Genomic DNA, 12,747 nt, shown 5'->3' with positions numbered 1-12,747 from the left:
TAACATAAAAGTGAATTTATGTTTCTGGTTCCAGAAATAGTAGAAACGTTGTCAAACGGTGCCCCAGTCTTGGAACCATTTAGCACCTTCACGGTTTACAATATCAATCCCATACCCAGCCGAACAGTCGCATTAACTTGCTAAAATGCCACCAAAAGCAGCTTGGATGAAGTTGACAACTGATGGTTACAAGTAATTTTTTTTATCAGTACCCACTCTAGAAAGAGAGATGAGGGGTTGGGGGGGCGGGGGAAGGTAATGGCCAGGAGCTTGAGCTCGAGACCTGGCGAGCATGGACTTAATACACCACAGCTTCACCAACTGCATTAGGCAGCTGTCGTTAAATAGTAACATCTTAAACAACCAACAAGACACAATCCATTAAACAGAACTAAATTGATCCAGAACACAAACCAAACGTGAGTTGCCAAATCGTTTGGAGCGGTACTTCAGCTTTAAGACAAAGCATATGCTAAGTGCAACTCAAGTCAGATACACATGAACATCATGTCCCATCTGGTAGTACTTGATCAAATCTTTGCATTACAAATACAGATCATGAATTAGCCGACCTAGCAGTAAACACAAAGAAGTGTGCAACATACTATGATCCTCCGACCCCAAAAGAAGGTTAATAAAAAAATCCACACAACAATATCTACTAAGGTCAAGTGTGAAACCAGCAAAATCCCACAACAATTTGAGCATGAATGCGCCCTAATTCATTCCTCAAAAAACAAAATAAGCAGTGAATTAAACAGAACAAAGCAGTAACAATGCACCACCGCACGAAACCTTTCACAACCATAGGATACAGATATTCAAACCCAATCTTGAAACATTTTCTGTACCTGTTAAGATGAGCAAAGTATATCATTCCCCCCTCGGTTTTGGTCCATTGAATTCATCGATACCCTTAAAATAAGGAAACCAGTCAGTAGAAAGAATGATGTGCATGTGTGCACCATTTTTTCTTGCGAAAAGCTGGATAATGGGTCTGAATTTACCAGAGAAGCGAAACAAATAGGAAGAAATCCACATCACCTGCATTCCTAGTACTCATTCACGTGAGACAGACCTCTCTGAACGATCATATTCTCGTTCTCGATCTCGAATTTTATCCCCTTGATCATATCGATATTCCTCAGGCTCCATCTGGTCATACCGGTCAGGATCATGATCTGAGAGTCTCTGGTCATCCTGGGGCTCAAAATGATCATATCCTCCACGACCTTGATCCTCAAAATGGTCATAATGCCCATGTTCACGGTCAGCAGCCTCCATACGCCCATATCCATGCCCAGGCTCAGCATGGTCATTCCACCCACGATCATTCTCAGACTCCTTGTGACCGTAATCCCTCTCCTTTTCCCGTTCATGCTTCGGCTCAATGCGATCATAGTCAGATTCCTTATCACGAGAACGCCCACGATCTTGTTCAGAATCTCCACGATCATGGTCCCTCTCTCGCTCTCGAGGACGATCACGTCCACGATCACGGTCGCGTTCACGGTCTCGATCTCTATCTCGATCGCGCTCATGGTCACGACCACGGTCTCGATCACGACGATCACGATCCCTGCCTCTTTCTCTCTCCCTGTCCCTGTCTCTAGTCCTATCACGGTCTCGATTGTGCCTTTCTTCTCGTGGATCACGATCCCTTGTCCTGTCATTGGATCGCTCACGAGACTTCTCACGTTCCCAGTCTCTGTCCCTTCCCCTTTCACGGGACTTCTCCCTCTCCCTGAAAGATCATTTCCAATAGCAATCTGATAAGAGAACATGAGAAGAAAGACAACTCCTCATTGCACCCAAACAGAAAGATCATTAAAAATGATATTAAACAGATCAATCATACTAGGTGTAAACGGTGGATTGTGTGAACTTAAAACAAATGCAAGGCTCATCTTACCGGTCAACATGACGATCCTCTCGGGACCTGGGCTCCTCTGACCGAGGGGCTCCACCTGAAGCTATCTGCTGTGGCTCTCTGAGCAATCAAAAAAAGCAGGCACATCACACAAATAGCAAAAGAACCAGCAACTTAAATTCACTAATGAGGCTTATACTAAAAATATTCATGAGCACTAGGGAAATTACTGATAGATTGGCAGCTCTACTGCTCAACCACTCTCTCCCCCTCCACCCTAAAAAAAGCACTCAAGTGCACTTCCCCAGAGACTACAAATGCCCTCATCTGATTTTTTTATTTTTTTTTTAAAACAAGAATAGCATGATAGCCTTCTCCCCACTCAAGTGGAAATATAACCATTAATAAGATGACCTCGTTTTGGGAATATACCATAATAAGATGACCTTGTCTTCTTTCTTGTGGAAGTCCCCCCGCCAAAAATAAAAAAGTTCATATTCAAGCTCACTTTAATTCAAGCACAATCCAATATTTCAGTCTTAAAAGTAATAGGGTTTGCTAAACTGCCTACAGAAGCACCCATCTTAAGGTCTCATCTTGTGGTGGAATTTTTTTTTTTTGGGGGTTGTGGGGGAACTAAAAACAGTCACCCATCCAGCTAATATAGAAATATAGCAAGGCCTTACACCACTGTGTAGGTTATCTTTCCATGCCCCAGAACCAGAAACCTGTTCCAAGTTCCAACATTCCTTTCCCCACCGATGCAGCTCAGGCTCTGCATAAAATTCCTGAGAAGATGTGGCTTGATGTCGCTGAATGGTCAAAATATTTACGGACCCAAGGGGTAAAAGCACTCTGTATCAGGCAACCGAGAGTCATGGTGCCGTTCAAAGAGGGTCGGGAAACAAGGTGGGGGTGGGTGCAGGTCCACCAGATTTGCAGAAAATGCAACCTTCTCTTCCACACTGCTGTGGCTCAGGCTTTGGGAAAAATTCCTCTCAACATTGAGAAGATGAATGTGAGCTTGATGTTACTGAGCGGTCACAAGATTTACAGACCAAAAGGGAGTAGGAGAGTTCTGTATCAGGCGTAGGCAGAGAATCAGGGTGTCATTACAGAGGGGGGTTGGGGAAGAACGCGGGGGTGGTTGTGGGGTAAGGCGAGGGGTTGCGAGGCAGAGGTAGAGTAGAGGCAGTGGTGGGGTTGGAGTGGGAGTGGGTAAAATTGGAATATAGAAAAAAAAAAGAGCCTCAACTGTAACAGTGGTGAAACAAGAGGTATCTTAAACTTAACATTGATTAAACATGAGGAACCCTAAACGTAAAATCTCAGAAGTTAGGTACCCTACGTGCAGTTTCTAAATGTTGGGAACCTAAAGACTAAAATGTCATTTACCAATAATAATGAAATTACAAAAATAGTTGTACCAAATAATCCATAAATACCCCTAGTAGACCTAAATAAATCCAAGTCTGAACCCGGTTCTCATTCCTCTTGGCTTCCAAACGGCCTCATGCCAATCCAACCATGAAAGTGTTACTACATCACAAGATCAGTTTCATGTCCCAAAACTATTTACCACATGAGAATACATACAAGATACTAGTCCCATAAAACTTGCAAAGGAATTTGAAACTTACAAGTGCCACGATCAGCACACATACCTTCCAGAATACTTCTGATTGACCTCTTCACCACCAACCCTGGTTGATCCAAGTCCACCACCAAGTCTGCGAGGTCTCCAATTGGGAACAGTTCTACCGCGTTCAACATCCACAAGCACTCGTCTATTATCAAGTTTCCTGCCATCAGCTTGTTTGTATGCAGCTGCATGATGCAATCGGCATAAAGATATCAATGCACACAAATAAGCAACAGCAGAAATAGCCTATGCAAAACCAATACGAACCTTTCATATCCCTTGTATGCATGTACTCGATGAAAGCGTAACCTCTAGGCTTATTTGTTTCCTTATCAGTAATCATTCGTACCTAGACGCCCATACCAGAGTACAGTCACATAAATAAATCTTGTCTGAAGCAAGAAGTAAAGGAAATAAATAAAAGCCAAGGGGTTTTAACCGCTTGGGTACTAGTTCCCATTGTTATCACCTAGAGCATAAAAATAAAATGCTAAATCCTAAATGGCACGGGCAGACAGGCACTATGCCTCACTAGCCGTGCTCACCTTTTAAGGTGTACAGCTTCACTGCGCAGGATGCATCACCACCACTGGGAGAGTTGGCAGAAAAACCGATGAATGTGGCCAATTTACCAGTTGCCAAACAGACTTACCATCCCCTTACCAGGGAAAATTTTTAAACTAGTAAACTAATTAAAAATAAAATAGTACCAGGATATCTTCTGAATTGCTGAGAGATTTTCAATTGGCCTTTGGAGTCAAAAATAAATTTTCAGTAACAAGATAATGCAAACCAGAAAGCAAATAGGAGGAAGAAAGGTGCTAATACTCCCAAATTTGTGTTTTACCCAGCACAGGAAAAGAAAGGAACTTGAAAGTTCTCCTGTAGTAGCTTGAAAATAAAGGCCAAAAGGCACCATGCATCACTACCCTGCTCACCTTTAAGGAATAAAGCTATTTTTTTCCCATGCACCATGTACCGCCATTGTTGCAATTGGATTGGCAGAAAATTGAGGGAGGCGACCAAAATGCTAGTCACAAGACAGAATAACAACCCCCTTACCAGGGATATTGCTCCATTGGAAACTGAATACAACTAACTGGAAAGTAGGATAGTACCTATGCCCCTACGAGATTTTCTATGGCATTTAAAATGATGCTTTTCAGAGGAAGGATAGAGGAAACAAACCCTTACTGCCAATTAGTGGCAGAGATACCTGCTATTACTCCCGACTCTTGTTGACCCACCACCAGTGACATTTTAGAAGAGGAAGAAGTTCAACAATCCCCTTTCAAACTTGAGATTAGGGCCAGAAACATGTGGCTTTGTGCATCACTGACTATGCTCACATTTAATGTGCAGAGATTCACAACAATGAGGCATCACCACTCTTGGATGCTGACAACCAACATACCAAATAGAGATGGGCTCGTATAACCCCATACCCGGATTTCACAAAATTAACGACAGAACAGGTAAACGATAAAAACGATAATGTAGCAGAAAACAAAATTATCTGTTATTTAAAAGAATTTCTACTTCCAAGATAAAATAAAATTTCCACCTTTTAATCAATAATGTTTTTTATTATCACATTATTAGTAGGCCATGGCCAAGTAAAAGCCGTACAAAGGAGTATGCAAGTATATAAACGCAAAAATATACCACATTGCAGAACCATCTACAGTTAAACTTGGCCTAAAATCATACTATCGGGCATGGCCCTATCATGCATTATTAATTATGGGCAACTTCCTAGAGGAAATATAGATGATGATATCCAGTGCTGAATTTAGTGGAGTAAGAGAAAAAAAAAACTAGCTACTACTGATATGTTTTCACCCAAAAAAAAAAAAACTTCATATATAGAGATGGTAGCCAAAAAAAACACTAACACTAGAGGAAGAAGTTTTTTCAGAAGTCTCAAAGAAGGCTACAGCAGAGAGCCACCCCATTGCTGAACCTCTTACCAAAGTCAAAAGGCAAAACCTGTTCCCTCCTTGGGGATGCTCTAAAATACCTACCCGCTTGATTGGCCCATAAGCTTCAAACTCCCTTTTGAGTCTATGCTCGGTTGTCTCATAATTCTGCAAGAGAGCCACAACACATGCTTGTCATTCCAATTTAAATATTTAAAAGAATTAAGAAATGAAGAAGAAAAACACAAAACTACTCACAAGTCTTGCAACAAACAATGTCTTGTATGGATCTCCAGATACATTTGGATCACTAGCTGGATCATCTACATAAAACATAAAAGAATAATAATAATAATAATAATACAATAGCAACAACAACAACAACAGTAATAAGGGCAATTATCCATGTAACAAGAGGTCGGACCTTGGCGCAATGGTAAGGTTCATAGTTATCAAGCCGTCCAGGGTGACTGTCACCTTATTGCATTGCATGTCGCCTTTTGTTTTGACACTTATTTATACCAAATATTATTTAAGTAAATGTCATTACTTAAGATATTATTCATAAATAAGCAAATACCCCCATTAAAATCCAATAAAAATAGTTTAAAAATCAAATTCCAAAAGGATAAAAAGTCAACCTCCCAAAAGAACAAAAATTGGATTATGGTTGTAGGGGTGATTTTCAACTTTCAAATGTTGGCGTTTTCTCAATTCTAAAAATTTCATAAATATTATCATGGTAAAACATTGCTAAAAACCAAAACTCCGATAAAATATTCTTTTTCTTTTGATGTCCATAAAATTATTTTCTTTTAGGCGATTTTAACAGCATTCACGCACTTTAAAATAAGTTTGACCACATAACTTTGCCATTACAACTCAGATTTATGTAATCTTAGACTTGTTGGAAAGTTGGTTTTGTGTTATACGTAATACGTAATACAAAAAGTCTCACATAAAAATAAAATCATTTAACGAGTCAAACTTATAAGAGAATAAGACATTTCTCTAAATGCTGATTTTTTATGACTTGATGTGACTTAATGTTAATTTTTTATGATTTGATGTGGCTTAATGATTTTTGAGTTTATTCATTTCGTTGATTTGTTTTTCTGATAAATATCTTGCACTGATATGATTCTTTAATATTTAGTTAGCATGCAAGTAGAATTATAGAATTTTAATTTGATAATTGTCCTAAATAAAATGATTATATAAAAAAAAAAAGAACATTAGAATGCTTTGTTCGCCAAGGCGACGCCTTGTGGCCGCCTAAGCACCAAGGCAGTTGGGCAATACATCAAATGCCTTGGTCGCCTTGTCGCTTTGATAGCTATGGTAAGATTGCTCCATTGTAACCTAGTGGTCATGGGTTCCAGTTGGGAAATAGCTTCTCCGTAAAGCAGGGGTAAGGCTACATATATTATGACCAGACGCCATAATATCAAGAGCCTCATGCACTAGGTACACCCTTTTGTAGTTATCCTTGTAATGGAATGTGATGTTTCAGAAAATCAAAAGATAAATCCAAACCGCCATTTTTTACTTTCTTTTTTAACCTAAACTGTTTGTTCCCACTCAGAGCTAGGAGAGTGCACAGTAATGTATAGAGTAGTGGTACACATGCATGGACATGCACGGGATATATGTGAATACAAAAAGGGGTATTAGATTGAATTAGACTCTGAAATTTGACACGTGGCTAATCTAGACCATTTCCTCTCTATCAGAATAGACATATCATCTGTCTATATGGCAGAAAAGATGCCTTGTGACATTAGAAAAAATAACAAACCTTCGTGACAATAACAGTTTGCCTAATAATAATAGTAACAACAAAAGATTGACTCCATGTGCTCAATCAATTTTCTTTGCGATATCTGGAATGCCCTATAGAAACAAGTGTTACTATGTTTGTCTCATTGATTGAGATAACATAACAAGCACCAGCCACATCAGCACTTCCCAGGCATGGCAAGTGCCATTTGCCATGCCTCAGCCAGTGCAGACCTTAAAGCAGCCGGTAGAAACAATGTCCCCATAGAATTAATGAGCCCCAACCCATAATTTCAATAAAAAACAGGAAGTGTAGGGTAATCACATTTCTCAAGCTCTTCAGCAGCCTTTGCTGCACCCTGTTCCAGTCGTAGCTTGTGAATTCTAGCCCTTCTTTCAACCTGCATCCACCAAATGTATCAGAAAGTGTATTCACACGGTGTCAGATCTAGAGTAATGCTATATCCCATCAAAGCACCAAACCTAGCTGTAAAGTACAGCAAATAAAAAATTGATAGAAAAATCCAACCTTCAGTATTGTCTAACTTCAACAGAGCACAAGAAATTCCAGCAATAACAAACAAAACATTGTACAAGTTAGGAATCTACCATCAACTAAATAGCCGGCTTTGGGTCATCTAAAGGATATCCGTAATTGTGAACTGGCTCAAATCAAAATTGGTAAATGGTTCCAACATGTCAGGAGTCAATATCAAAACCAGCAAATCGTAAAATTGAAGAGTGATGCTAAAATTACCACTAATGATTCCTGGGCAATGGTGTTGATTAGCCATGAGTCAAATTTTATATCCGAATCCAATATCCTTGTATGTCTAGGCATACCCTCCCATGCATGTCCATGCCACACCTCCATAATCCCAAATTCTTCAGGTCTTTGTTCTATCACTTGGCTAACTTATGTGACAGGATAAATTGAGGTCCATCAGTGATACAGTTATGACTGCCCAATTGGGCTTAGGAGACTTTAATTTGGGCCAAGGATGGGATCCATGGGCCTTAACCCTAAGCCTATAAGTGGGGTGAGGTTAGTACATGAGACTAGTAGTAATTAGAGAGTTTTGAGTTAGATTAGGATTCTTATTAACTCAAGTCAGGGTAATAGTGTAAATAGGAGTCCTTTTGAGAGTTGAATTACTATATGAGAGGGGCTGTTACAGCTCCAATGATTTGATGAAAAAAGAAAAGAATTATTATTAACCATGGCTGTGAGAGACAGCCTGGGTGAGAGGCCATTGTGGAGATAGGTGGGATACCTTCTCTATGGTAGGTGAGATACATAATATCTTTCTTCTTTGCTTATTTAATTCCCTCTGTCCAGAGATACATTCAGCTCCTGTTTTTTCATTGTCAAAGTTCAAATCCAGGTAACAATGTAAAACCAGTACTGCTTTAATGCTTATTTAATCAACTGTTATTGCCATTAATCTCTAAAAAAATCTGATGCTTTTCCCAGTACTGTTAGAATCAGTGATGGGCTCATTTTGACAGCAAACATCTACTAATTTCGGTCTTTAATATCAGAAGGTCTAACCATCAGATTGCTCTCAGATTTCAATAGTTCCTATCATTGTCTGCCCCCCTCGATCCTAGTTGGGGATCCATCAGATCCCTGGTTTGCTAGATACAGCAGGTTCACCTAGTTACTATTTTCTGTTCGTCATCACCTTCTATTTACCGAATCTGTTGTTTTCAATCCCTCCAGTAGATGATTCTGATATTTTAGGTACTCAATCAACCATAAAGACCTCCCTTCAACTCTATTACCAGCCCCATCTATCTGCCAGATTAGGAGATCTTAGTTCATCTATATTCTGTCCCTAGATTCTGTGTGACACTGGTTCTGACCAGTGTGGTTTGTAGCCTAGTAATCTGTCCTACAGGTTATTGTTTTACATCAAGAATATTTCCTGCAATCTTCTAGAAAAAACAATATTTTATCCACACAAATCACAAGAGGCCCACACAAATCTTCATTATTGATGCGGATCCGGGTCCAAAAGCAGGGATCGGATTGCTTAGGGGCCCACCCAATTACCAAATAACTCAACCCAAGAATAGAATGGCAGAAGTGTAAATAACCAGGGATCTTAAAAGGGCAAGTGGAAGCTAAAGTAAAAGATGGGATATGAAGGGAATTAAGAATTATTCCAAAGGGATAAATTAGTACGCAAAATTAAGGCAAAGGTTGGAGGTAAAAAGGGTAAGGGTATTTTGGAAATACAAAAGACAAAGGAGAATAATGACAAAAGAAAAAGCACCTTTTAGAAATAGGCAAGCCACGATTCTGATTTTAGGTTGTCTTCAACCTCAAGATAGCCAAGGCGTCACGTTAAGCACCAAAGAAGAAGAAATCGAGCTTCTGCCCTTAGAATCCCTTTCAACAGCTCTTAATCTCCAGGTCTGTGGTTGTCTAGGCCTGCTGAGTCTATCCAGAACATTACAGTTCAAGAGATTAGACAGAGATAAAGTGAAGATTTCTGAAACAAGGGATCAGCGACAGTAGCAGGTTCCGCCATCAATGAAAGGTAGGTATCCTCAGTGAGAGGGATTTCAGCCACCAAAACCCTAGGACTTCTGATCGCCAGGTTAGTACGTGCTTTGCTCAAAGTTTCAAAATTTGAATTTCAAGAGGGTTTTGATCCAACTGAAGGGCTGTTGGGTTAGTCCAGAACAGAGTAACTCCAGAAGAGAAAAAAATTACAGCAGAAAAAGTAAGGAAGAAGAAGAAGTGAAGAAGATCAAAGGAAGAAGGGATGTGCAAGTCTCTCGGCAGCCCTGGTTCAAGCCCAAAAACCTCAATCAAATTTCGATTCTTCAAATCTGAATTCTTCTCCATTACATGACTATATTAAGAAAAATAAAAGCATAACATTGGAAGCTAATTAAAAATGGAAACTAACCTAAATTGGCAACTGAAATAAAAATCCAATCTTCCTACTAATTTGACCACACCTTACACTAACAATTAAAGGAAAAAAAATCAAATTATTAATTATTCCCCAATCATCCCACGCCCAACTGCATCAATTATCTTCTAGAATATCCTCCATGCAAATCTCCTCCAAATCTTCTAAATCAAAAATAAAAACCAACTACTAAATCCCATATAGACTAAAATCCTTAATGTTGGGGCTTATAGGATTGACCCATTACAATAGTAAACCAAAAAATATTAAGCCCAAGGCTCATATAACTCATGGGAACTCAAATTAAGCCTAACTTAAACAAAACCCATAGGTTCAGGCAGACCCAATAAACTAAATCAAACCCAAAACAACACGCACATCTTCTCTTCTTGCTGGAATTCTGCATCAGATTCTGCTCTTGTTTCCTTGAATCATCTGATTGATTACATCGATTCTGAACATGCTATTAAAGACCTTATAGTAGTAGTAGAAGTACTCTTACATAACTGTTCTGTTATCAAGATCAGTTCTACCTATACCCATGGATTGAAGTTACAGACCATTGTTTGACTGAGCTTACAGAATTCTCTCAATTCTGCTTTTGTTTTCTGTTCTACTATCATATTCGCACTAGTATTCTGCTAGAATATTCTGGTTTGGAGACTGGTTTGCATTATGCCACTTACATTTCAAATCTATGTATGGAGACTCCCATTCACAGAGGCATTACTTTGTAAAACAGAATCCAGACTAAAAGAATCTACCAAATAATAGTTAAAATCATCCAATTTCATGCTGCGGGTGTATCTTACTGGAGTTTCGCCCAATTTGACAGGTGGAGCATATTCAGGGTCTCCCGGCTCAGCAAAGTTACTCACGAATTGTGCCATTCCTAAAGAGATAACAGAAGTGTTTAGGACAACAATAAACCCCTATACATCAAAAAAAAAAAAAAAAAACTGAACTTTAGGTTATACGTACCCATGTATGGTGGGCATTTCCTCTTCTCAGGAGGCGGTTTATATTCCAGGGGAGGTCGGGGCTCAAAAAGCTTCAAGAGATTATTCGTAAGACCAGTCGGATGACTCTGCCCAATCTGCAAGGCCAACATGAAGAATTGGATTAAAATTTCATTCAGTAACCGTTCAAGATTTTATCAAGAAACCGTAGTAAACTGTGTACTGTCAACAAGCTAAAAAACATAAAATGTCCAGCTCCGAGAGGGTAATGCTCGATATAGAGTGATTGACCTAAATTAAGAAATTATTTCACCGTAGAGGTTACAAATTTAATAAGAGGCAACTAAGAGAAATGCAATGTCAAGAAATAATAGTTACAAACCAAAGCCGAGAAAAGGTATTGTGAAGTTCGACGGAGATTAATTCTGAAGATCAAATAGACAGGATTCTCCTCAGGAATCGAACGAAAAGCATTATGAAACCCCCCCCCTTTGCTAACGACTGCGTTATTATAAAAATAAAAAATAAAGGTAAAGGTTTAGCAAATACATTTGCAAGCCGAAACTAGGGATACAACGAGAGACGAAGTAAGACTACAATAGACAAGTTGAAGCAGAATAACGAATCCAAGATCACAAGAGAATAGACAGAACATACAAGTTTCAACTGCAGAACGGTCGCGCGGTTCTGAGCTTTGGTGCGAGCCTGCACCGCAGCGTCTCTGTTGCGCATGAACGGATCGTTCATGTCTCCCATTTTCAGAGATCAGATCAAAAGAACTTTAGGGTTTCAGGATCCTCAACGATGATGACCAGAGAAGAAAACGCATCCGAAGATCGACCGCCTCTCTTCTTTCTACTTCTCGAGTCCAGCGGGAAGAAAGAGGGCCAAGGGTTTATAGTTAAGCTATTTATAGTATCACGGGTTCGAAACGCAGATAAGGTCCACTCCGAAATCCGAATCTCCGATAACCCGCTACTCCGATACTCCGATATCTAGTAAGTCTTCAGAATTGCTGTATCTTTCTTTTTGAAATCCTCCAGTCCTACTCCAGTTGGTTGAACGGTTTGATTTGGTTCACGATATCAGATGCAGAAATTAAAAATCAAATAATTGATTAGAACGCTTCTGTATCATGAAATAAAAAATGAACCGCTTATAATTCTTAAGCGTTTTCATTGAAAATGTCCCACCCAAAAATCTACTCATAAGAAAAAAAACATAAGCAATTAATATAGATCTACATCAACTCTCATATAAAGGCATACGCCCCCCCCTCTTCCTCTTCCTCCCTTGGCCATGGTACCCCGCCAGCTATCCCCGCCCTGCTCCCCTTCCCTATTCACAGCCCTGGCCCATCCTTACCCTGCTCTATAACTTATCCTATGCCAACGCCCTACTATCTTCATCTCCCTCCCTCTGTCACCCCACCCTTCCTTGCTACTCTTCCCCTTCCCACCCCAACCCTGTGCTGCCTACCCTTCGCCCCCTTTCTCACCCCCCCTTCCTCCCCAACTCTTGCGGCTCACCCCCACAGTAGTAAGGCTTAGTGAAGATTGAGGATGGCTTTAGTTCCTGAGATCGTTGTCCAAAATATTTTTTGTTACTATCCCCTCTCCCTATTTTTGTGGATAATTAGCTAATCTTATGA

General features: G+C 39.8%; 1 protein-coding gene across 2 annotated transcripts; it reads right to left on the bottom strand.

Annotated features, from left to right (window-relative positions):
- Positions 1-396: 396 nt before the first annotated feature.
- On the bottom strand, positions 397-11,985 carry LOC122093570 (U1 small nuclear ribonucleoprotein 70 kDa-like). 2 transcript variants are annotated; one of them, XM_042663925.1, is made up of 11 exons: positions 11,754-11,985; positions 11,119-11,233; positions 10,950-11,029; positions 7,536-7,611; positions 5,690-5,754; positions 5,537-5,599; positions 3,780-3,861; positions 3,535-3,697; positions 1,913-1,990; positions 1,045-1,744; positions 397-851 (listed from the first exon to the last, which is right to left on the bottom strand). In XM_042663925.1, exons 1-10 carry the CDS (start codon positions 11,850-11,852, stop codon positions 1,060-1,062), a joined length of 1,506 nt encoding a protein of 501 aa, XP_042519859.1. In that variant the 5' UTR covers positions 11,853-11,985; the 3' UTR covers positions 397-851; positions 1,045-1,059. The 2 variants fall into 2 exon arrangements, with proteins under 2 accessions (XP_042519859.1, XP_042519858.1); XM_042663924.1 differs by having other exon boundaries at positions 397-1,744.
- Positions 11,986-12,747: the final 762 nt, after the last annotated feature.

This window comes from Macadamia integrifolia, chromosome 11, assembly GCF_013358625.1.
Source record: "Macadamia integrifolia cultivar HAES 741 chromosome 11, SCU_Mint_v3, whole genome shotgun sequence".
Classification (NCBI taxonomy): domain Eukaryota; kingdom Viridiplantae; phylum Streptophyta; class Magnoliopsida; order Proteales; family Proteaceae; genus Macadamia; species Macadamia integrifolia.
Note: the sequence above shows the minus strand (reverse complement) of the source record. Positions and strands in the feature narration are given on the sequence as shown.